General features: G+C 39.1%; 1 protein-coding gene across 3 annotated transcripts; it reads left to right on the top strand.

Moving 5' to 3' along the window:
* Nucleotides 1-8,084: 8,084 nt before the first annotated feature.
* On the top strand, nt 8,085-20,371 carry gabrr3a (gamma-aminobutyric acid type A receptor subunit rho3a). 3 transcript variants are annotated; one of them, XM_044041675.1, is made up of 9 exons: nt 8,085-8,154; nt 12,068-12,180; nt 16,591-16,658; nt 16,733-16,956; nt 17,223-17,305; nt 17,819-17,956; nt 18,609-18,761; nt 19,340-19,533; nt 19,634-20,371. In XM_044041675.1, exons 2-9 carry the CDS (start codon nt 12,084-12,086, stop codon nt 19,922-19,924), a joined length of 1,248 nt encoding a protein of 415 aa, XP_043897610.1. In that variant the 5' UTR covers nt 8,085-8,154; nt 12,068-12,083; the 3' UTR covers nt 19,925-20,371. The 3 variants fall into 3 exon arrangements, with proteins under 3 accessions (XP_043897610.1, XP_043897608.1, XP_043897609.1); XM_044041673.1 differs by lacking the exon at nt 8,085-8,154 and adding an exon at nt 10,933-11,515; XM_044041674.1 differs by lacking the exons at nt 8,085-8,154; nt 17,819-17,956 and adding an exon at nt 10,934-11,515.
* The last annotated feature ends 2,222 nt before the right edge of the window (nt 20,372-22,593 follow it).

A 22,593-nucleotide genomic window follows, 5' to 3' on the forward strand; every position in this document is an offset into this window, starting at 1 on the left:
GGGTCAGTGAATCTCATTGGCTGTTCTCTGTTTTATGGCCTTGCCCCTGAAAACACTATAAAACCAGAGGACGGACTTTCCTCTCTCTCTTTGGTTTCTCTTGTTGCTCCTCTCCTTCAGGGGCCGCCCAAAGGGCCCCTGCAGTGACGTGTCTCCCACACCCACTGTGAGCGCGTCGCGTAGACAGATCACGTGGTGAGAGAATGTCGGTATTGTAACGTCGGCGCACACGTTTGTCTTTGAACAAGATTAAATCTTATACTTCATTAATCCCCTTAGGAAAACTATTTCTCTGCAATTGACCCATCCTAGAATTAGGAGCAGTGGGCTGCCGCACTGAGTAGCGCCGGGGAGTACCCCAGCCCTTTGACCTGATGGAGACTTGAACCAGCGACCCTCCAGGTTCAAGCCAAATTCCCTTTCCACTTGACCATGGGCTGCCCAGAAAAAAAGATGGCTTTGTATTCAACTTGCCAACGCAGACATGAACACAGGTTGTTGTTTTGTCCCCAATCCACGCCCCTCGGAACATAAACACAACTTCCCAAAACCCCAGTCTCAGACACTGCGCATGCGCAATACTTGGAATCTCTCGCAAAAACTTTAGAAAAAGATACAGTAACAATGCACTTTTGCCAACACACACACACACACACACATTGAAAATAAATCATGCAACTAACACATCGCCTTCAGGATTGTTACAGTATAAACATTAAAATTCACAGACTGGCCTGGATCTGCCTGTGTCCAAGTCTGTGTGGTTTAGACTGACATAAATTCTCACTTACTCATTCACTCACTCTCTTTCACTCATTAATGAGAGTTTCCTCATAGGCGCCATCTTGCGTTGAACACGTGCCTCTACAGCCATGTTGTCACATGTTCGACCCAAGATCTGCGACTTCAGGTTAATGTGTTTCTGGCACCATCTTTGGTGGAAGCGTGCGTCTACAGTCACTGCTACTGCGCATGCCCCCTCCACTTTTGGCCAACCACGTCACTCCCCTGTCTTATCTTTGTCTCAGGAGACAGACAGACAGACTGGTGTTTATGTTGTATATAGCCTGTGTTGTTGTAGCTTAGCAAGTGATATTTGTTGATTCAACCAATAGACTTTCGTTCTACATCAATGTTCACTTTTAGTGGACATAATTGTTTAATAAATTTTGTCGTTTGATTTAATAAATTGTTACTTTTAATAACCTGAAGGAATGCTCTGTGTCTTTTGTACATGAATACTATGACAAACGGGGGTTGAGAGGGTCTGTGCTCGGATTCATACCTTCCATACTTCCCCCCACGATGACGTCTCCTTGTCCACTACCAGCGCAGGGATGAAACACAGGTGAGTGGAAAGGAAAGAGAGGGGAGGGAGAGGAAAGAGAGAAGCTGCACGGAGCCGCATGTAACACTCACCCAGTCCAGTTCGTCCGGGTTTTGTAGCAGGTTTGTGTTGTTGCTGCAAACAGAGAGTGAGAAATAAACACGTGACTTAAAGACAAGAGATGAGACCGGTACCCTGTGTGCGAAAGACATCATGGTCGCAAGTTCGACTCCACTACTGGCTGATTGTACTCAATTCCATTGTAAGTCGCTTTGGATAAAAGTGTCTGTTAAATGAGATGTAATGTATAAAAGACTGGTGTCAGTGAGGCAACAAGGAAACAAAGTAACGAGTTTGAATATTGGCATGAACGGTCAGCCAATCAGGTGTGAAAGCGGGAATTGTTTGGGGCGGGGCTTACTATTGAAAACAGGTGCGCTGTGACTGATTTTTTTTATAACTTTATTTAAAACATTCCACAAATGTTGACAAAGAAACAACATCCCCAAATAAAAAAAATAAAGAAAAACGAGAAAAAATTGTTCAAACTGATTAGAAATAAAAAAGATTGTTGAAATAAATAGAGGATGATTTGATTGAAAGCTGCTAAATAGTTAACACTGATTAGAAATACATAGATTGTTGAAAATAAAAGGAGTGAAAAAGGAAAGAAAGAATAAAAAGAAAAAGATTTTATTTTCTTTTTCAGTTCAAACTGATTAGAAATAAGTTGTTGAAATAAATAGAGGAAGATTTGATTCAAAGGTGCTACATAGTAGAAACTGCCCTCTGGTGGACAAATGTGACATTACATGTACAATAGTTGAACCTGCCCTCTGGTGGACAAATGTGACATTACATGTAGGGGACGATTTGACTCAAAGCTGCTACATTGTTGAAACTGATTAGAAATAAGTAGATTTTTGAAAATAAAAGGAGTGAAAAAGAAAAGAAAGAAATAAAAAATAAAGAAAAAGAAGAGAAAAAATGTTCAAACTGATTAGAAATAAATTGTTAAAATAAATAGGGGAAGATTTGATTCAAAGGTGCTACATTGTTGAAACTGATTAGAAATAAATAGATTGTTGAAAATAAAAGGAGTGAAAAAAGAAAAGAAAGAAGGAAAAAATAAAAGAAAAAGATTGTATTCATTTTTTAAAGTTCAAACTGATTAGAAATAAATTGTTGAAATAAATAGAGGAAGAATTGATTCAAAGGTGCTACATAGTTGAAACTGCCCTCTGGTGGACAAATGTGACATTACATGTACAATAGTTGAACTTGCCCTCTGGTGGACAAATGTGACATTACATGTACAATAATACAACCTGACCTCTGGTGGACAAATGTGACATTACATGTACAATAGTTGAAACTGCCCTCTGGTGGACAAATGGTACAATAGTTGAACCTGTGGACAAATTTGACATTACATGTACAATAGTTGAACCTGACCTCTGGTGGACAAATGTGACATTACATGTACAATAGTTGAACCTGCCCTCTGGTGGACAAATGTGACATTACATATACAATAGTTGAACCTGCCCTCTGGTGGACAAATGTGACATTACATGTAGGGGACGATTTGATTCAAAGCTGCTACATTGTTGAAACTGATTAGAAATAAATAGATTGTTGAAAATAAAATGAGTGAAAAATAAAAGAAAGAAAAAAGAAATAAAAAGAAGACAAAAAATTCAAAATGATTAGAAATAAAAAGATTGTTGAAAATAAAAGGAGTGAAAAAGAAAAGAAAGAAAAAATAAAGAAAAAGAAGAAAAAAAATTCAAAATGATTAGAAATAAATAGATTGTTGAAAATAAAAGGAGTGAAAAAGAAAAGAAAGAAAAAAGAAAGAAAAAGAAGACAAAAAATTCAAAATGATTAGAAATAAAAAGATTGTTGAAAATAAAAGGAGTGAAAAAGAAAAGAAAGAAAAAATAAAGAAAAAGAAGAAAAAAAATTCAAAATGATTAGAAATAAAAAGATTGTTGAAAATAAAAGTAGTGAAAAAGAAAAGAAAGAAAAAATAAAGAAAAAGAAGAAAAAAAATTCAAAATGATTAGAAATAAATAGATTGTTGAAAATAAAAGGAGTGAAAAAGAAAAGAAAGAATGAAAAAATAAAGAAAAAGAAGAAAAAAAATTTCAAACTGATTAGAAATAAATTGTTAAAATAAATAGAGGAAGAATTGATTCAAAGGTGCTACATAGTTGAAACTGCCCTCTGGTGGACAAATGTGACATTACATGTACAATAGTTGAAACTGCCCTCTGAAAAATAGTTGAACCTGCCCTCTGGTGGACAAATGTGACATTACATGTACAATAGTTGAACCTGACCTCTGGTGGACAAATGTGACATTACATGTACAATAGTTGAACCTGCCCTCTGGTGGACAAATGTGACATCACATGTAGGGGACGATTTGATTCAAAGCTGCTACATTGTTGAAACTGATTAGAAATAAATAGATTGTTGAAAATAAAAGGAGTGAAAAAGAAAAGAAAGAAAGAAAAATAAAGAAAAAGAAGAAAAAAAATCAAACCGATTACAAATAAAAAGATTGTTGAAAATAAAAGGAGTGAAAAAGAAAAGAAAGAAAGAAAAAATAAAGAAAAAGAAAAAAATTCAAAATGATTAGAAATAAATAGATTGTTGAAAATAAAAGGAGTGAAAAAGAAAAGAAAGAACGAAAAGATAAAGAAAAAGAAGAAAAAAATGTTCAAACTGATTAGAAATAAATTGTTAAAATAAATAGAGGAAGAATTGATTCAAAGGTGCTACATAGTTGAAACTGCCCTCTGGTGGACAAATGTGACATTACATGTACAATAGTTGAAACTGCCCTCTGGTGGACAAATGTGACATTACATGTACAATAGTTGAACCTGACCTCTGGTGGACAAATGTGACATTACATGTACAATAGTTGAACCTGCCCTCTGGTGGACAAATGTGACATTACATGTACAATAGTTGAACCTGACCTCTGGTGGACAAATGTGACATTACATGTAGGGGACGATTTGATTCAAAGCTGCTACATTGTTGAAACTGATTAGAAATAAATAGATTGTTGAAAATAAAAGGAGTGAAAAAGAAAAGAAAGAAAGAAAAATAAAGAAAAGGAAGAAAAAAAATCAAACTGATTAGAAATAAAAAGATTGTTGAAAATAAAAGGAGTGAAAAAGAAAAGAAAGAAAGAAAAGAAAAAGAAAAAGAAGAAACAAATGTTCAAACTGATTAGAAATAAACTGTTGAAATAAATAGAGGAAGATTTGATTGAAAGGTGCTAAATAATTCAAACTGATTAGAAATAAAGGAAGAAAAAAAGAAAGAGAAGTACTTCATAATGACTGGGGTCAGAGCAACAGGGCTAATCATTGAGGCAGGTTTTTTCAGCACAGGCACAATGATGGAGGACTTCAGGCACACAGGGACCGTGGAGAGCTGCATGGACAGGTTGAAGTTGTCCAGAGAAACTCCTGCTCATTGGTCAGCACATGATTTCAGGGTCCGACCTGACACCTTATCTGGACCTGCAGCCTTTCTGATCTTCCTCAAGACGGATGTCACCTGGTGCAGCTGCAGGACGAGAGGCTGATGCTGTCTGAGGAAGATGTACAGTCCCTCTTGTCCAGATTATACACTTCTGCTGCTTGGATGATTTGATTCAAAGCTGCTAAATTGCTGAAACTGATTAGAAATCAATAGAATCCGAATCACAATACTTTAACATGCAGTAAATTGTAAATAGACAGATATTGGAAGTTGGAAAAATGGACAGAAGCACTTAGTACACTAACCCTAACCCAGTACACACATTCTCTGGTCCTTTCATGGTTAAATTAAGCAAAAAAAAGTCCGGATGGACATTTTGAGGTTTAGGTGTCAAAGGGTTAAAAGGGCAAATATTATGGTCCTCGAAAGAAGAAAAACAGTATCACAGCATCATTTTATCCCTCGTCTACATTTCACGCATATATTATATCCTCGACTGCTTGTTTTTTGTATGTGAGCAGATACTTTCATTAGTTGATGCAGATGTTCATGGACTATGAAGCTCAGACTCAGTGGTTTGAATTCCATTTGTCTCCAGACTCCTGGACTGCGGCCCATCATCTCCTTTCACAGGTCAATCCTCTGCTTTTCCTTCATGTGCTGTTAAAGTTACAGTCAAATCCTCTTTCATGTCATCCTGTAGTTGGAGTTTGTTGCATTCAGCTCCATGTTGTATGATGATGTCTGACGCTGTGGTGTTTGGAGCTCCGTTGCATGTGTGTGAGGCAGTCCTGCTCTCTATCGCTGCTCCAGTAAGGAGAAACAATCACAAATATATTGATGTTTATGGCAGCATTAGAGTCACTTCAAATGTCACCAGTCTGGCTCATTTTGAATGAAAGTACAAATCACTGATGTCTGTCACTAACATGGATGCTGTAAACATGTATTGCACCACTGAAAATAAACATAGTGATTACAAGGACTTTTACTCTGGACTCTTGACATGACTATAAATGAAAACTAGGCCACACTGTGTAATAGCTTTGAACTACTGGGATCATGTCCCACAGCTGCAACATGAACAACAAAGTTTGACTTCCTTTTCAAAGCACAGACTCACCTCTTTGCCTTACACACTGTGGGAGAGCGACAACAACGGTGAACAAAACAAACACCACAGAAGCTGCAGTGCTCCACCATGATCTCTGCAAACTCCACCCCCCCATACCTGCAGAGGAAAAAAATACATGTCTACTATAAACTGCTTTCTATATCCTGGTTGGATTTAAACACACACACACACCTGCCAATTTATTAGGTACACATTTTCTGTTGTTTATGAACACACTGATTGAATGAGCCAATCACATGTCAGTAAGTCATTGCATTTAGGCAGGTAGACATGATCAGGACGCCCAAATCAAGTTCAAACAGACTATCAGCATTAGGAAGAAAGGTGATTCAAGGAGCTTTTAATGTGGCATGGTTACTGGTAGTATTTGACAAACTGCTTGCACAACCACGGTGTGAAAAACAGAAAATATCCAGTCATGCCATGTTGAGGTCAAAGATCAGAAGAAAGGCCACGATAAGAAAGCAAAAGGAACTCAAATCACTGCAACCAAAGTGTGCAGAACACCATCTGAAGGCACAACACATTGAACCTGCAGAAGACCACAGCACGTGTCACTGCCACCACCATCATACCCTGTGTACTTAATAGTGTGGCCAATGAAAGTAGAAAACACACAACCAGAGCCAAAACAATGCAATACTCACTTATTGACGGAACAGTGATGTTGACATTGGTTTGAACCATGTGTCGACTCTGCAGACCTGAGATGGTGCAGGTATACATGCCAGAATGTTCCACACTGTCTGGTTTGTGAAGTAGAAGAGATCCATTTCCCAACAGAAGCAGGTCCTGGTCCAGTTCAGCTTGGCCCTCCCACTGGTTCAAGGTGTGTCTGGTCCTGCTGTCGTATCTTAAGATAACAGCGAGATCAGTGATCGAGGTGAAAGTCCAGATGAGAGAGAAATTGTGGAGAGAGTGTGGAGCCACACATGGGATGGACAGTGGATGACCTTGCTCCTGTATTATATCCTCTGAAACAAAGTTGCATTATTTTTTAATAAGTCATAAATAATCCTCTCAGTGGGACAATATCTGTGTCAAACCACAATGCACCTTGGTTTTTCCGAGAGGCAGTCCACACTTGAGTCTTGTCTGCTGATGTGAAGGAGCAGAAGTAGGTGTGGTAGGAGAGATTACCCAGAATCTTCAGTGTGCTCTCCACCGTGAACAGACCTTTGTGGTCTGTGGTTTTAATGGTTGGATTTTCTAGAGCTCCCTGTGAAGTAAAGGGTTCTGTAGCCCATGTCACCTGAGGGATGGGGTAGATGTTGTGAGAGGAACAGGTGACCATGTCATCAGTCACCTCCATGTTAACTGACTGGATGAGAGCTAAAGGAGAAACAGAGTGGACAACAGGCATCTTGTTCTCATTTATTTGATACACTGTGAAATAGAATGTGCTCATTTTTATCAAAAGTGTAGCTCTTTATCAAAGGGGGAGCACAAAATCAAATCTCCTGCAGACAGCACATGAGCTAAGAAACTGCAGACTGTATGAAGTGACATGACTGTGAAAGCCATAGATCATTTTGAAGAAGTTAACTAGACATTTTCAAGCAATACATGTTTGATAAATGACTAATAGAAAAATATATTATTTGAATTTCATTCCATAAATGTAGTAGACTGGGAGATTTTTTTTGTGACACAAACAATATCTGGTCCATGTATGGGTCCTGACCCAGTCTCTGCATTTCCATAATGAACAAATTGTCCTTCCTGTTATTGTAATGCAAAATACTGGCATCTTTAAAATTGCAAAACAGTTCTAACCTTTTTGCACAGCAAAATTAAAAAAACAATATACACAAAGAAAAAGACACAAAACAACAATCAGTGTGAGTGAAATGCACAGAATTCCTGATGAGTTGCTGTAACACACTGACCTTTCACCTCCAGGTTGATAAAAATCTCCTGGTTGCCCTTCCGTGTGCTTGTGTAGCATTTGTACCTGCCCTTGTCTTGAACTTTGACCCTCCTGAGGAGCAGGGAGGCATTACCATTCGGGATGTGTGAGTTGAACAAGCACGTTCTTCCACTGAAATGCTTGTTCTGGAGTCCAAACTGGTCCTTGTTGTAGTAGTAGCTGTGCACAGGGATTTGCTGCTTGTACCAGTGGATCACCACGGTGCCGGTGGGTCTGAAGCTGCAGGGCAGGATGCAGTCCTCTTGGATAATACAGGTGATGTTGGAATCTAGAACTATAACTGAGAGAGGGTACACTAACATCAAGAAGCAAGATCACTGTGTAGTTTATATTTGAAAGGAAAATGTAAGAAAGTGTCTGGTTTGATGCTCCACCCACCAACAACCACCCAATTGCACACCTCATGGCAGGTTGTAGCAGTTGGAAATATACGATATGAAGATATGTTAAAATACAGACGGCTGAAAGAGGAGAGGAAGTTGATGATGAAACGGGACAGACATGCCGGTTTCTGCCCGACAACAAAGCAAAACAGGGAAGGTTAGCCAACGCTCTCTTTCCCCATCTGTCTTTCATTTTGTCTGTGAATATTAAAATGACATCATGTTTTTATGGTCTGTTATTGTTGTCTCTCTCATCATGTGATAATTCTCAGACACACTTTCAATCTCCAACTGTTTCTGATACGTTTAAGTTCAACGTTTATCTTTTTAAACAGAGCCAAACTTCACCCTCCATGTGCACAGCTGAAACAGGACAATGAGAGCACATTGCAGCTGTATTTATCTGGAAATATGAAAGCAAACTCACCATTGTTGATTGGGACCACAATAATTAGAGATACACAGATTAATCACAGCCATTTTAGTAATCAGCGTTGGCAGATTATCTGTATTTATGCACCTGATTATTAATTATAGATATCATTTTACACATTTTTGCTCTCAAAAGTCACTCAATTTATTTTTGATTACCTGTTGTCATGACTTATTTATTTAAAATACAGTGCAGATGTAAGAGCAGACCAGTGCTGACCATTACCTGTGACAGATAGAATAAAGCTTTTTGTTCAACTGTTCTTCATAGTTTAAGTCTCATCACTCGAACCGTTGTGAATTGATGCAAAGAATTGGGGTAAGGTAGCGATGGCTGACCTCAACACAGACACAAAATGCAGATCAGAGACAGAGTGTAATTATTGTTCAGTTCAATGATTGTTATTATTAAAACTCCTGTATTTGATCATTTGGAAGAAAACCATCATTTGCACTAACTAGTCAACTTCTGACTATCATTTAAAATAAAGTTAACTTTACTTTACTTTCTCAATGTCAAGTAGGTGGGTGAACATTTTAAAGTGCTAGTGAAACACAGTTGTTACTTTCTCTCATTTACTGACGATTGTGCTGTTTAGCATCGCCTCATTCCCACAAGCATTGGAAACCAAATAGATATTATCAGTATACTGAAGGATACCATAGTTCTGTAACCAGTGCACAACAATTAAATGCAAATATTAACCTGAGCACCTAGAAAATTCACCTGCCAACAATAACATCAAAGCGGCAGTAACCCATTAATCTCATCTAGTAAATCCACTTTAGTCAAAACAAACTGCTCATCTACAAAAAGCATGGCGCAGTGATCAGAGAAGACAATACCTGTTGAGTCAGTCAATAACAATGTCTCCAAGAACATTAGAAGCACAGTGATAAGTCCATGTGTGAGGGCCATGTCAGAGCGGTTATTCCTGTGATGGTGAGTGTGAAAACACGTCGGTGTGCAGTGAACTGTGTGTGTGTCATTCCACTTCACATCCTTCCACTGACTGATTAACCAGGCAGGTCAACATTTAACCAGGCTACTTCTGAATCAGTGCTTCACCACACAGCTCAGGCACTGATGCGTCAAACAGTCCATGTTAAATAAATGATAATAAATGAGTTTCATGTAAGAAAAGGCTGATGTTTCTCTCCTACAGTAACTGATAATACTAAATATCCTGGAAAACCTACATTTATTGTAAATGAAACTTCAAAACATCGTGACAAACAAACTTAAATTCAGCTTTCATTTATTCTTCTAACATTCTGCCAAAGAACTGCCCTCTATGTTTCCTTTTAGTTGAGCAGCTGCTGGAAGAGACTTGAGACATCACAGTGCATCACATGTGACAGACATGGATTGGATTACACTGTTTCTATTATAATAGTAATTCCATATACAACTGTAACTGTACTGTACACACTATTAAGTTACTGACATATTATGACAGACATATTCCATTTGCATGATTCTTTTAGAAGACATTGCTCATGTCTGCCCTCATTCAACTTAAATCCCAGATTAAAAGTTGAGTCATGCTGTCCATGTTTTGACAGATTTTCATACAATATTCATTGAATACAGTATCGTTATTAAATACTTGTGTTTCTATGAACCATTGTTTGTTTGTTTTTACAGGAGAATGATTATATTATACGTTATATGATTTATAATTCAACACTGCAGCTACAACTTTTAAATATAAACAAATGTCCGCTGCATCCAAATCATTGTCAAATCATACAACGTGGATGAAGCCTCTCTGTCTGTGTTACTCAGTATAGCAGTGTTTTCGTGTCTGTGGAGACATTCTTGCTCTGCACACAGAGCGACACATTTTACTTCACGACTGATGGGAGCACGGCAGCTTCCATATTGTGAACAATGTTGTTGACTTCATTTTGATGAGTGTAAAACAGCAGTAATCCTCCACTGTGGAGCCACATCTGCTGCTGTGAATGACATCCATGCAGGAGCCATAAGTGCAGTGTTTGCAGATGTGACCCAGACATATGTTTGCATCTGCTTCCTTACATGGGATCGTTTGCATCCTCCCATCTCTGCAGTGTGCAACCCGAGGGAAAATCCTGTCCTGTGTAAAAGTAGGCTACAGGCTTTTTTTTTATTTTTATCTGGTCAGAATGACGATGAAACTGCTGGTTGTATTATCTCTCCCCCTCTCCCCGCCCTCTGCTGCCACCAATTTGTAGGTTAGTGAAAGATTTCACCAGCCACAGATAAGAAGATTAGAGAGGAATTAATGGTATTCCTTTGTCATTGTAGGAATAAATTGATATTTGGTTTTAAATCAGAGGGTGGGGACAGTGGCGAGTCGGAGGAACATGTTGTGTCAGGAGACGTAAGCAGAGGATGACACAGTGACAAGCAAACTCAGGGGGGATGCCTGCACGCTGGAGCTAAGCACTGGATTTCTGGACTATCGTTGATCGTGTTACAGGAGATGAGAGAGCAGGATAACGCAGACGTAGCTGGTTGTGTGTGTGGAGGGGCAGAATGAGTGCAGCTGCGACATGGACGTAAAATACGGGACTGGGACAGAGCTGGCATTCCCTGGGTGAGACGCTGACGCTGACGCGGGGGGGGGGGGACGTTTGGGTTCCTCTCGTCTTTCCAGTGCCAGTTTAACCATGAGAGTGGCCCTCTTGGCCTTCAGGCTGATGTGTTTGGCCTGGTTGTGGCCCATTACGCAGCTCAATGGCAGTCACTTTCCAAACAAGAGAAGACACAAGGAGATGTACATTGGAGAGAACACTAAGCAAAAGCATGGAGGGTGAGTCAAACTGACGTGTTTGCTTAAACTGAATTGAATTGAATTGATTGACCTTTGGTGTCTGGCATCTACTGTACATTTTGTGGCTCTCTGGGAGGATTTTAAACTGTTTGCTGCTTCACAGTGTCGTCACAAATATGGTTACACAACTAATCATGACTCTTTATTCATGTTATAGTGAATCAAAGTAAGAGCAGGTCATAAGATCATGGGAGGTCAGAGTCAATGATATAATGTTGTAGAAAAAAGTTATTTTGCATCATCTATAAAACTTGATTTCACTTAATGAAGATAGGAACACAATAAGACCAGCAAAATAAAATGTATGCAGCTGATGATACGATAAAAGACAGACTCCTAATATCTTAAACACTGACAAAACTGTGTTAGATCTGTGTACTTTCATCAGACCAAGGACTTGAGGATTTAATCCTAGTGCAAAAAGTCCAATTAAACACCAACAACTCCCTCAAACAGATGTCACTTCTCTGTGTTAGAAAGAGAAAGATAGAGATTTAATGCAAGCTGTTGTTTGTTCTCTTTGCTCGTCAGACGGGTGAATCTTAAGATGAAAAAGCTGGACAGCACCAAGTCTCTGCTTATTAAATCTGAGCAGCTGCTTAGGATTGAAGACCATGACTTTGCAATGCGGCCAGGCTTTGGAGGTAAGACAAACATTCAATGTAGGTTACTGTGCTGTCTTTGGTATTATGCTTCCTAAAAAAAATACTTGTGACCTAGATAGTCTGCCGTGTGAAACAATGACTGCAGACAGTAGGACAGATCAAATAATCTGAACTCATTTTGTGTCAGTGAATTCAAGAACCTTGTTCATGGTTTTTGTTTGCAGAGACACAAACTCATTTCAGATGAATTAATCAACCACAAAACTCCTCCTGCTGTTCTTCACAATAATTACCTTCATTTGCTTTAATATCAGATTTTGTTTGGCATAATTACCCTAACCCAAGAATAGAAAATAAATAGTCACTTGAGTTGACATTTATTTCACTAATCTGCAACTCTTAAATTGACTCCGCCTAACAGCTGTTACTCAAATAGAAATGTAATATAAAAATCTACAGCCATTCAAAAGTTCCCATTCCAGCTGAATTCCAGTGGCTAGAGTAACGGCCCCTTTTATACTGTAAACCCATACATTCATTGAATTACAAAGTATGACCAACAGATGGCGCTTCTCTCACACACAGTAGCCCACAGTCGTTCTGATTATAACTTGTTCTTTATGGAAGCAACGATGTCATAGAACAGGGCTGGCCGAGCTTTTATTAACGAGGGCCAGTTTGATAATGTGATAAAGTTGAACACTAAAAGTCACTAATACACTGTTTTACAATCATTTTATTTTCATTGACACAATTATCATTTTTAAATCGAAATGTGACCAAATCTAAGCCACGCAGGAGTAAGTAGAAATAAAAATTACATTACATTACATGTCATTTAGCAGACGCTTTTATCCAAAGCGACTTACAATGGAATTGAGTACAATCAGCGAGGGGTGGAATTGAACTTGCGACCATTGCGACCATGATGTTTTTCACACATAGGGTACCGGTCTTAACCACTGAGCCACTCCACCCAAAAATAAATTCTGCCTTCATAATATCATAACATCATAGAGGATTGATGGATGCATCGATCAGACAGAGGACTCTGGGGTCAAAGCTCAACTCCATACAACAGAACAGTAAGAAGAAAGTAATACTACAGGACGCATGAGTATACTAGGGGGGGAATTGATATATTTAGGGTTCGAGCAACAAGGTTGCAAGAACCCTATTGAAACTGGAAGGATTATTATTATTATTATTATTATTATTCCCCCAAATGAATCGCATTTTTGAGGCCTTTCCCATACCCCAAAACTCACAGATTTTTGTGACCGCATCAATCGTGGTGTAAATTTACGTCTGAAAAAGGTTCGGGGAATGTGCGTCGAAAATTGAATGTGGGAGGGGCCAATAAGTGCGCCGCCACTTGTCCAAATTCACCATGACCAACACAAATATCGCACATGCACGAAATTCGGTACACATGTGTAGTGGGTCAGGATGAAGAAAAACTTGGTGAGGTCCCTGTGGACCAGTTGAGGAGCTTACTGTATCAAAAGTTTTTTCAAATGATAACCTGTCCAACTTTGCGATGGAAGGTCTGATCCCAACCAAACTTGCTATAGTTGATGATGGTTAGTTGCTGAAGACGACTGTGTTGCTGAAACGGTACATTTTGAAAACAGCGCCTCCTGGTGGTGGTAGAAAATTCTAAAAAAACAAACTGTTACAACTTTGCCAATCCTGGTCCGATCTGAACCAAACTTGCAAGGATTGATGACAGTCCGGCCCTGAACACGTCTATATGAAAATATTAATTTTCAAATACAGCGCCCCCTGGTGACAGCAGACAGAATTACATTTATAGTTTTTGATGCTGCTCCAACAGGGATTGTTGTATCCACTTGAAACTTAGTATGTGGGACCCCAGACCCTTCCTCAACATGTCCGTAAAAGGTCACCTCCCTACAGGAAGTGGAACGCCCGAAACAGGAAGTAAAGTCTTACATTGTCCGATTGACACGAAACTAGATATGTGAGTTACGGGACCTTCCCTGAACATGTTTCCGGAGACGAACAGGAAGTCGGCCATTTTAAACAGGAAGTGCCCTCTAACTTTGCCGTACGTTGTCCGATTTGCACGAAACCTTATATGTGAGTTACGGGACCTTCCCTGAACATGTTTACGGAGACGCCGTTGACCGAACAGGAAGTCGGCCATTTTAAACAGGAAGTGCCCTCTAACTTTGCAGTACATTGTCCGATCTGCACAAAACCTTATATGTGACACCAGGGACCTGTCCTGAGCATGTCTGTAAAAGGTCACCTCCCTACAGGAAGTGGAACGCCCGAAACAGGAAGTAAAGTCTTACATTGTCCGATTGACACAAAACTAGATATGTGAGTTACGGGACCTTCCCTGAACATGTTTCCAGGGACGAACAGGAAGTTGGCCATTTTAAACAGGAAGTGCCCGCTAACTTTGCCGTACGTTGTCCAATTTGCACGAAACCTTATATGTCACACCAGGGACCTGTCCTGAGCATGTCTGCAAAAGATGACCTCCCAACAGGAAGTGGAATGCCCGAAACAGGAAGTAAACTCTAAGATTGTCCGATCTGCACAAAACTTGATATGTAAGACAAGGGAACTTCCCTGAACACGTTTACGGACGCGCATTTGACCGAACAGGAAGTCGGCCATTTTAAACAGGAAGTGCCCTATAACTTTGCCATACGTTGCCGATCCCCCCCGAAATTTGGATCGACATGTGCGGGGACGCCGCTGAAAATAACTAGTACTGAAAATAACTAGTACTGAAAATAACTAGTACTGAAAATAACTAGTACTGAAAATAACTAGTACCGCGCGCGGTGAACGGGTGAGAGGGTCGGCTCGAACCAACTTTGATTTTGCAAAAGCAGTGGAATATTTCAGTTCAATGAAACCGACACACAAACAGAACCGAACCGTGACATGTTTTTCATATTCATATATTGCACTTATGTCCTTTTTTTAAAATTAGATTAATTTAGAGTTTAGATTTCACAGTTCATGCAGGAGCTAAGTCTGTAAAGTAGTCTACACTTGAAGGAGAACAGGGTATCCATTGTTCATTTTTTATTTAGTTTGTAATAATTTCATTGATTTCATCTGCATTACACTTTGTGGGATGTTCATTTAACTTCATTGGGAAATTTAGTGGATCTCAACTTACAGTGTGTGGAGGTTTTTAATTACGGGTCTATATAAAAATGTGTCCGGCATTTGGGAATAAAAAAATTCAGACTGAACATAAACTCTGGTTTAGACCATGGTTATCAGAGCAGAACGTAATCACTGCTCCTCCCCATGGACATATGAGGCATTGCAGCTGTTTTTTCACATCAGCTGCTTAGGGGATTTACGAGGGAGAACCTCATGGACTTCCAAGGTTTTGGAACTGCGACAGCAAAGGCACGATCCCCTCTGAGCTTCCGCTTGGTTTTAGGCTGATCAGCTGACCTGAGAGAGCGAGCTAGACCATTCAGGGATTTAAAAACAAATAAAATCATTTTAAAATCGATCCTGAAGTGTATGGGCAGCCAGTGGAGTGAAGCTAAAATGGTGGAAATGTGCTCAAATTCACGTGTGCCAGTTAAAAGACGTGCGGCAGCGTTTTGTACCATCTGAAGACGCGCTAACCCCCACAGGAAGTGAATTACAGTAATCCAGCCGCATGGTGACAAAGACGTAAATTACCATTTCAAAGTGTTGCCTCAAAACAATTGGCTTTATTTTGGCCAGCTGCCTCAATTGAAAAAAGCTCGATTTAACAACGGACCTGATCTGGTTGTCAAGCTTCAGATCAGAGTCCATTTTAACCCCCAGGTTTGTGATAGTGGGTTTTAAAAGCTGGGCCAAGCAGCCCAGATCTACATGGGGGGTCGCAGTGGTACCACCAAAAACCATCACTTCTGTCTTTTTTCCATCCAGACACTTAAGTAACATTTTAAAAGGATATGCATCGTTCTCTTGAAGAACTTTGACTGTCATCTGCATAGCAGTGGAATGAGAAAGACACAACGACACAGTCGGATGTTACATTATGCCTACATTTACAGAATTAGACCACTATATGATGACATATTAAATCAATTCTAATACCATTGTAATGGAACAAACATAATGGCACAAGATAGTTTTCAAACAGTACCTCAGTGTAATATCTACAGAACTGGGCCGAGGCAATTTACAGGAGGTTTTCTGGAGAACTGAGGTGAGGGGAGGTGCAACTTAACTACTTGTACCCTTTAAGTAAATCTGATAAGATGATTTAGTTTTTTGTTTAATTGTATTGTTACATCAGTGTTTTGTTTTTAATGGTCATCACTTTCATCCAGTCTTTAGTCTCTGTGACTTATGTTACTTTGTCTTATAATCAAAACATAATCTCTGGTGGAGGGTGTCATTCCAACCTTTCTCAGACCTGATCCACTGCAACTCCTTGACCCTTTGCAGGTTCAGCTATTCCTGTTGGCATTGATGTCCAGGTGGAGAGCATTGACAGCATATCTGAAGTAAACATGGTATGTTCCTCTTGTCTTACTATAGTTAGTTATAGTCAATATAGTGTGTCTGCTTTTCACTGCTGTTTTTTCAGGACTTCACCATGACTTTGTACCTGAGGCATTACTGGCAAGATGATCGCCTGGCCTTTGCCTCCAGCAACAACAAGAGTCGTACCTTTGATTCACGTCTTGTGAAGAAGATTTGGGTCCCTGATGTTTTCTTTGTCCACTCTAAACGCTCCTTTATCCATGACACAACTATGGAGAACATCATGCTGAGGGTTTATCCTGATGGCAACATCCTCTACAGTGTCAGGTAAAAAATATAAACATTTCATCATCAACAAAAACATTTGACTGTGGCAAAGATTTACTGTATTTATTGTATACAGATTTATTGTATAGCTACGTCTGTTGTGACATGAATATTATTCTATATAAATATTATGACCTCTGCAGTTGGGTGCAGGGAAAAATGTGTATTAGTTATCACCCCAAGCACTCACCAATATATCAGCATATTGGCAAATAGTCTAATACCGTGCATCCCTTATATGTGTGCACGTTTTGTTTGTACTGCAGGGTGACTGTGACGGCCCTTTGTTCAATGGACTTCAGTAGTTTCCCCCTGGACACACAGAACTGCTCTCTGGAGCTGGAGAGCTGTGAGTATCAAACTACAGCTGCTGAAAAGATCCTGTAGTCTCCGGAATGTTCTCCACAAACAAACAACCTTTAATACAACAAGTACTTTAAAATGTATTGTGGCGGATTAATAAGGTTGAAACTTATTGTACATATAAAAGGCCCACAATGTTAAACACTGCTCAAATGTCATGAGCGTACTGTGTACTGAAACACACACAGTATCACCACAATCTTCTTTTAAATAAAGGAAAAAAGTCATAATCCTCAATCAGGTCGATTTCAGTGTCTAGCTCTCTGATGCAGATTTGCTCGGGATTACTTTCAACTTTGTCATGATTAAGTCAGCATCGCTTTCAAGCATTATGGAGGCTTGCTCTTCTGTTTGTGGCCTATGCTTGTGTCTCTGTGTCTCACACTGTTGATCCTGTTCTCAGAGGACAGTTGGGTGGGCCGTCTGTGTGCACTCCCTCCTGTCCTCTGAGAAAAACATCCATGACTCTTCAACCCAATCCTTCTCTCCTCTGTTGAAGATGCTTACAATGAGAATGACCTCATGCTCTACTGGAAGAACGGGAACGATTCATTAAGGACTGACGAGATCGTGCTCTCTCAGTTTTTTATTGAAGACTTCCAGCCTTCCTTTGGGCTTGCCTTCTACAGCAGCACTGGTATGTGAGGTTGGAGATGTGGGGCCCTCTGAGCTGTCCTCACTTTGTGGACAACCACAGGGCTCCTGCTCTTATCAAATCACTAATGCCACAATAAAACCTTTTTTTTTTTTCCTTTAACGGATATGTTTGTTTTTAATAACATCAAATCTGCTGGTAATATGAGAACAGTATGATAGTAAGCTAGTAAACTAGGTTTTTATATGGTTCCATTGAAACTCCTGATATCTTTACAGGTACATTTTGACTATTTGGAAAATACACTCCCTTGTTGAGAGTTAAACGAGTAATACCATACCATCATGTACTTTGTAAGTATTTTTTTGAAAACTCAATAAAGATAATGTTGGAAAAAAAGTCCAAAAATATTAAACTATTGATTCAAATGATGGTGTAATTCCAAATTAGTTTTATATTTTAACATGGAGTAAGATATTAAAATACGAATAGACACATTATCAGTGTGACCTTTGACATTTTCTGCTCAGTGTGAAAATAATCTGCTTCCAGAGATTCACTGTTATAGCTGTAGACAAATCTGCCCCACATAGGATCAGGTTGTGGGTTATTCCTGTCCATCAAGTACTTAATTTACTACTTTTGAAATCCTACCACACTTACTCTTCAACTTACTATACATCTCTTTTTTTAGGTTGGTACAATCGTCTCTACATAAACTTCATTCTCAGGAGGCATATCTTCTTCTTCATGCTTCAGACGTACTTTCCCACCATGCTGATGGTGATGCTGTCCTGGGTGTCTTTCTGGATTGACAGGAGAGCTGTACCTGCCCGAGTCTCTCTGGGTACTGAGACAATGTGCCAAAATGTCCATTATTACATTAAATATATAATATGGCAGCAGCCACCGACAGTCATGAAGTCTTTTAGATTATTACTGTCCTCATTTCAGTTAACTAAATATGAAGATGCTCCCACATATGTCCAAACATAAAGGTTACAAACCGGCTTACAAGCACCACATAGGCTCAGTGAATCACCTGTGATTCCATTCTTTCATTCATTCATCTTGTACCGCTTTATCCACCAATCCCAGCTGACACAGGAGTGAAAGACGTGGTTCACTCTGGACAGGTCAGCAGTCCAAACAACCGTTAATGTGCAAAAAGTATCCAAGTATAAGAATGATTGTGGTGAAGCTGGGTTCTGTTGTGGATTTATTTCTCTGATGGGTGAAGTGATGTCCCAGCCATCTTACCAAACAACCAGCAGCAACTTTGTCAAACAAATCCAAGAGTGAAGTCGACCTCCATATCTTTCTCTCTGCAAGAGCGACAAGTGTCAAAGTGCTTCTTTAACATTTGTGGTGGAAAGGTTGAGGTAGGATGAGAATGTTCTTAATACTTGTGATGTGTTGTTTCAGGTATCACCACAGTTCTGACAATGACTACCATCATCACCGGTGTCTCAGCCTCTATGCCGCAGGTGTCCTACGTCAAAGCTGTGGACATCTACTTATGGGCAAGCTTCCTGTTCGTCTTTCTGTCCGTCATTGAATATGCTGCCGTCAACTACTTCACCACAGTGGAGGAGATGAAAAAGCTCAAAGGGACAAAGGTCGTTCATATTCATTATGATTGTGTCGAATGACTTCATATCCACTGTTTCTATCTGGTGCTTGCTGAGCTCAAAGTCTGACTCTCCTCACCTCCTGCAGATTCCAGCCTCCTTTAAGAGCACCCAGGCTATGGCCTTTGATGGCTGTTTCCATGACAATGACATTGACCAAGAGGTCTCCAGCAGCCCAAACACAGAGAGGAACACCCAGTCACAAAACTCGACTGTCTGTGCACCCACAGAGGGCACCAGGCTACGTCGCAGACATCCTTTAAGACAAAACCTCCGTTTCATCATGAGCAACAGTTATATGATTGACTCTTACTCCAGAGTCATATTTCCCCTGGCTTACCTGCTCTTCAACATCATTTACTGGAGTTTGTATGCATAGTAGGTTAACTATGCAGAAATGATGCTGTTTAACTAACTAACTAACTAACTAGCTAATGAAAATCTATTCTGTTTTCACCACATCTGCTGTTTAGTGTAGTTCATTTTATCAAGAGATGTTCAGTTTAATCCAGTGTCAGCTGTTTTATTAAATGTTTGCTGATGTTTATATATCTTTTTGGCATGTCTGTTTTATAAGAGAAAAAGCATTTAAGACTTTTTTTGTGAAGCAACTCAACACTAACTAAAATTGCCACTCATTGCAACCAAGGTAAGCAGAGGAGCATCTGTGGATGGAAAATGTGTCAAACCAGCAAAGAGTGTACCAAATCATAACACACACACACACACACACACAGATCACAGCAGACACACACGGACATAATAAACACAACAGCAACAAAAATAATGATTCATATAATGATTAAATTGTTGCTTGGCCTCAGCATTACAGGTGTGAGAGCAGGTTCTTTATTTGAATTTATGTTGCAACAGTTTCTAAACAATATTTGGATTGTACGCTTACAGAAAACATGGACAGAGAGGATTCAGTTTTAGTCAGCTGCGTAATATTTGTTCTGTGGTACATGAAGTCACATTCAACAGTGTTGATGAAAAATGGCTCCATTATTCAATTATTTATAGGCTTATTTCTTTCTTTGCAAAAAGTCGCATGATGGTGACACGAGAGGAATGATGTCACAAAACTTAATATAGAACTACAGCAACAACATGTTTAATGTTTAGCTTCATTACATTACGTTACATGTCATTTAGCAGACGCTTTAAACATTTGGGTACAAATAAGAGCTAGAAGTAAGTAAGAGCTTCAATAAACCAAACTATGAAGCTTCATCTCTTTGTGCACATTCGGGAGTCTTTGCCAGTTCCCTCAGAACAAGGTTGTTGTTTTTATAATTTGTGACAACGTCCACAGTGTGGTGTGTTTACAGCTGTGTGTGTCTCACTGGCACCATAAGCACCCACTTCATTTTAGATCATTTGTGTGTGTGTGTGCGTGCGCATGCGTGTGTGCGTGTGTGTGCCATCTGTGGGGCACTACAGCTCTCAGTCGTCTTCATGGTCCACCTCCTTTAACAACATGTGACAGACCTAATTGCTGCTTAAATATTGATATGTCGCCCACAGTTTAATTTGGGTTTTTTGTAAAATGTTTTACAATTTTGATTGAACCTTTATTTACTTAGTTTTTTCTTAATATAGTTCAGTTAATCGGTACATCCCCATACTTTATTTACTGTACTGACATGATTAACTGTTAGTAATGTTAACATTTCTAATGGTGTATTTTTAGTTCTTTGCTTTGTGTGTGGTTGGGTGATGGAGGGAAGAGGACTTTGTTCTTTCTTCTTAAGTGACGTGACTCTGAATGAGATGTGCAGTATAAATTAACTGATTGATTGATGGGGCATATACAATTCAGATTAGGTCAAGATACAATCAGGATTTGTGTTACATTTAACAAAGTTATTGTTAATATGACATTTAAATAGACTATTTTACTGTTATTTTAACATACTAGAATGCTTGACTGTGTGTAAATATCAGATTAGAACGAAGCGATGCAATTGTGCCTGTATTTACCAAATAATAGTAAACCTAAAGAATTATATTTACCCAGACACTACAGTGGGTGAAGCTATGAACAATGAACAATGAGTTATATAAAGCTCTGAGGCGTATCAGTATTTACACAGCAATTAGGTCATTTTGTTGAGAAAAAAGAGGTGGGACACAATCTTATTTATTTAAAGGAAGACAAACAGCCAAGCAAGAGTCTCAGTGTCCAAGCTGCCACCATGTTTAGTCATGGAAAGATCTAGTTCACTGCCGTTTCTGCTCTGGAAGTGTCGCTCATGTTTTGCCACATTTGAGGAACGTAAAGGTACAAAGCAAGTAGAGGGAGCAGGAAGTAATGCAACATTACAGATGCCAGCTGTCATAAAACACCTGGATCATTTCCATCCCTCTGCTGAAGCTCCCTGTGGCTTTTGGGGGGAAAAAAGAATAAATAATGAGATTTATTTTAAATTAAAAATGGTTTTATATTACCTTTAGTTTGTTGTTGTTTTTTTTATCTACATTTGCAGATTACGGTGAACTTGTAACATTAAAATAAATTATTTTTTTAAGTCTGCATTACAAACTGACAACGCGATGTAATGCAGCTATTGAGTAAGCTAACTGTGGATAAATCAAAGAAAAGAAAGTTTACTGATATGTGGGCAGATTCACTTGCTTTCACTGCTGACGACACATATTAATATTCTTATATGTGGCGAGAAATTAGCAAACAATAAAAAAAAGTAAAATGTTGCATTGACAAGACATTTCCAGAAAAAGAAATATCCAGATGGATATGAGATCTGGGCTCAGGAAATAGTCAGGCATGAGAAGCCGTTCACAGATGGAGAATAATATATCAAAGAATCCTTCATAAAGATTTCAGAACATCTATTCTCCAACTTCAAAAACAAGAGTAAAATTAGAGATGAACGTAGCTCTCTAAGCGAAGACCATAACCCTGACCATCAATGCAACCTCATTTTGAATAAGACTGCATTTACAAAACCTTCAGATAGAACTGACAAAGACATAAAATTGATCAAAGTTTTTCTGTTCGGATGATAAGGTAAAACTACATGTTTG

This window comes from Solea senegalensis, linkage group LG13, assembly GCF_019176455.1.
Source record: "Solea senegalensis isolate Sse05_10M linkage group LG13, IFAPA_SoseM_1, whole genome shotgun sequence".
Classification (NCBI taxonomy): Eukaryota; Metazoa; Chordata; class Actinopteri; order Pleuronectiformes; family Soleidae; genus Solea; species Solea senegalensis.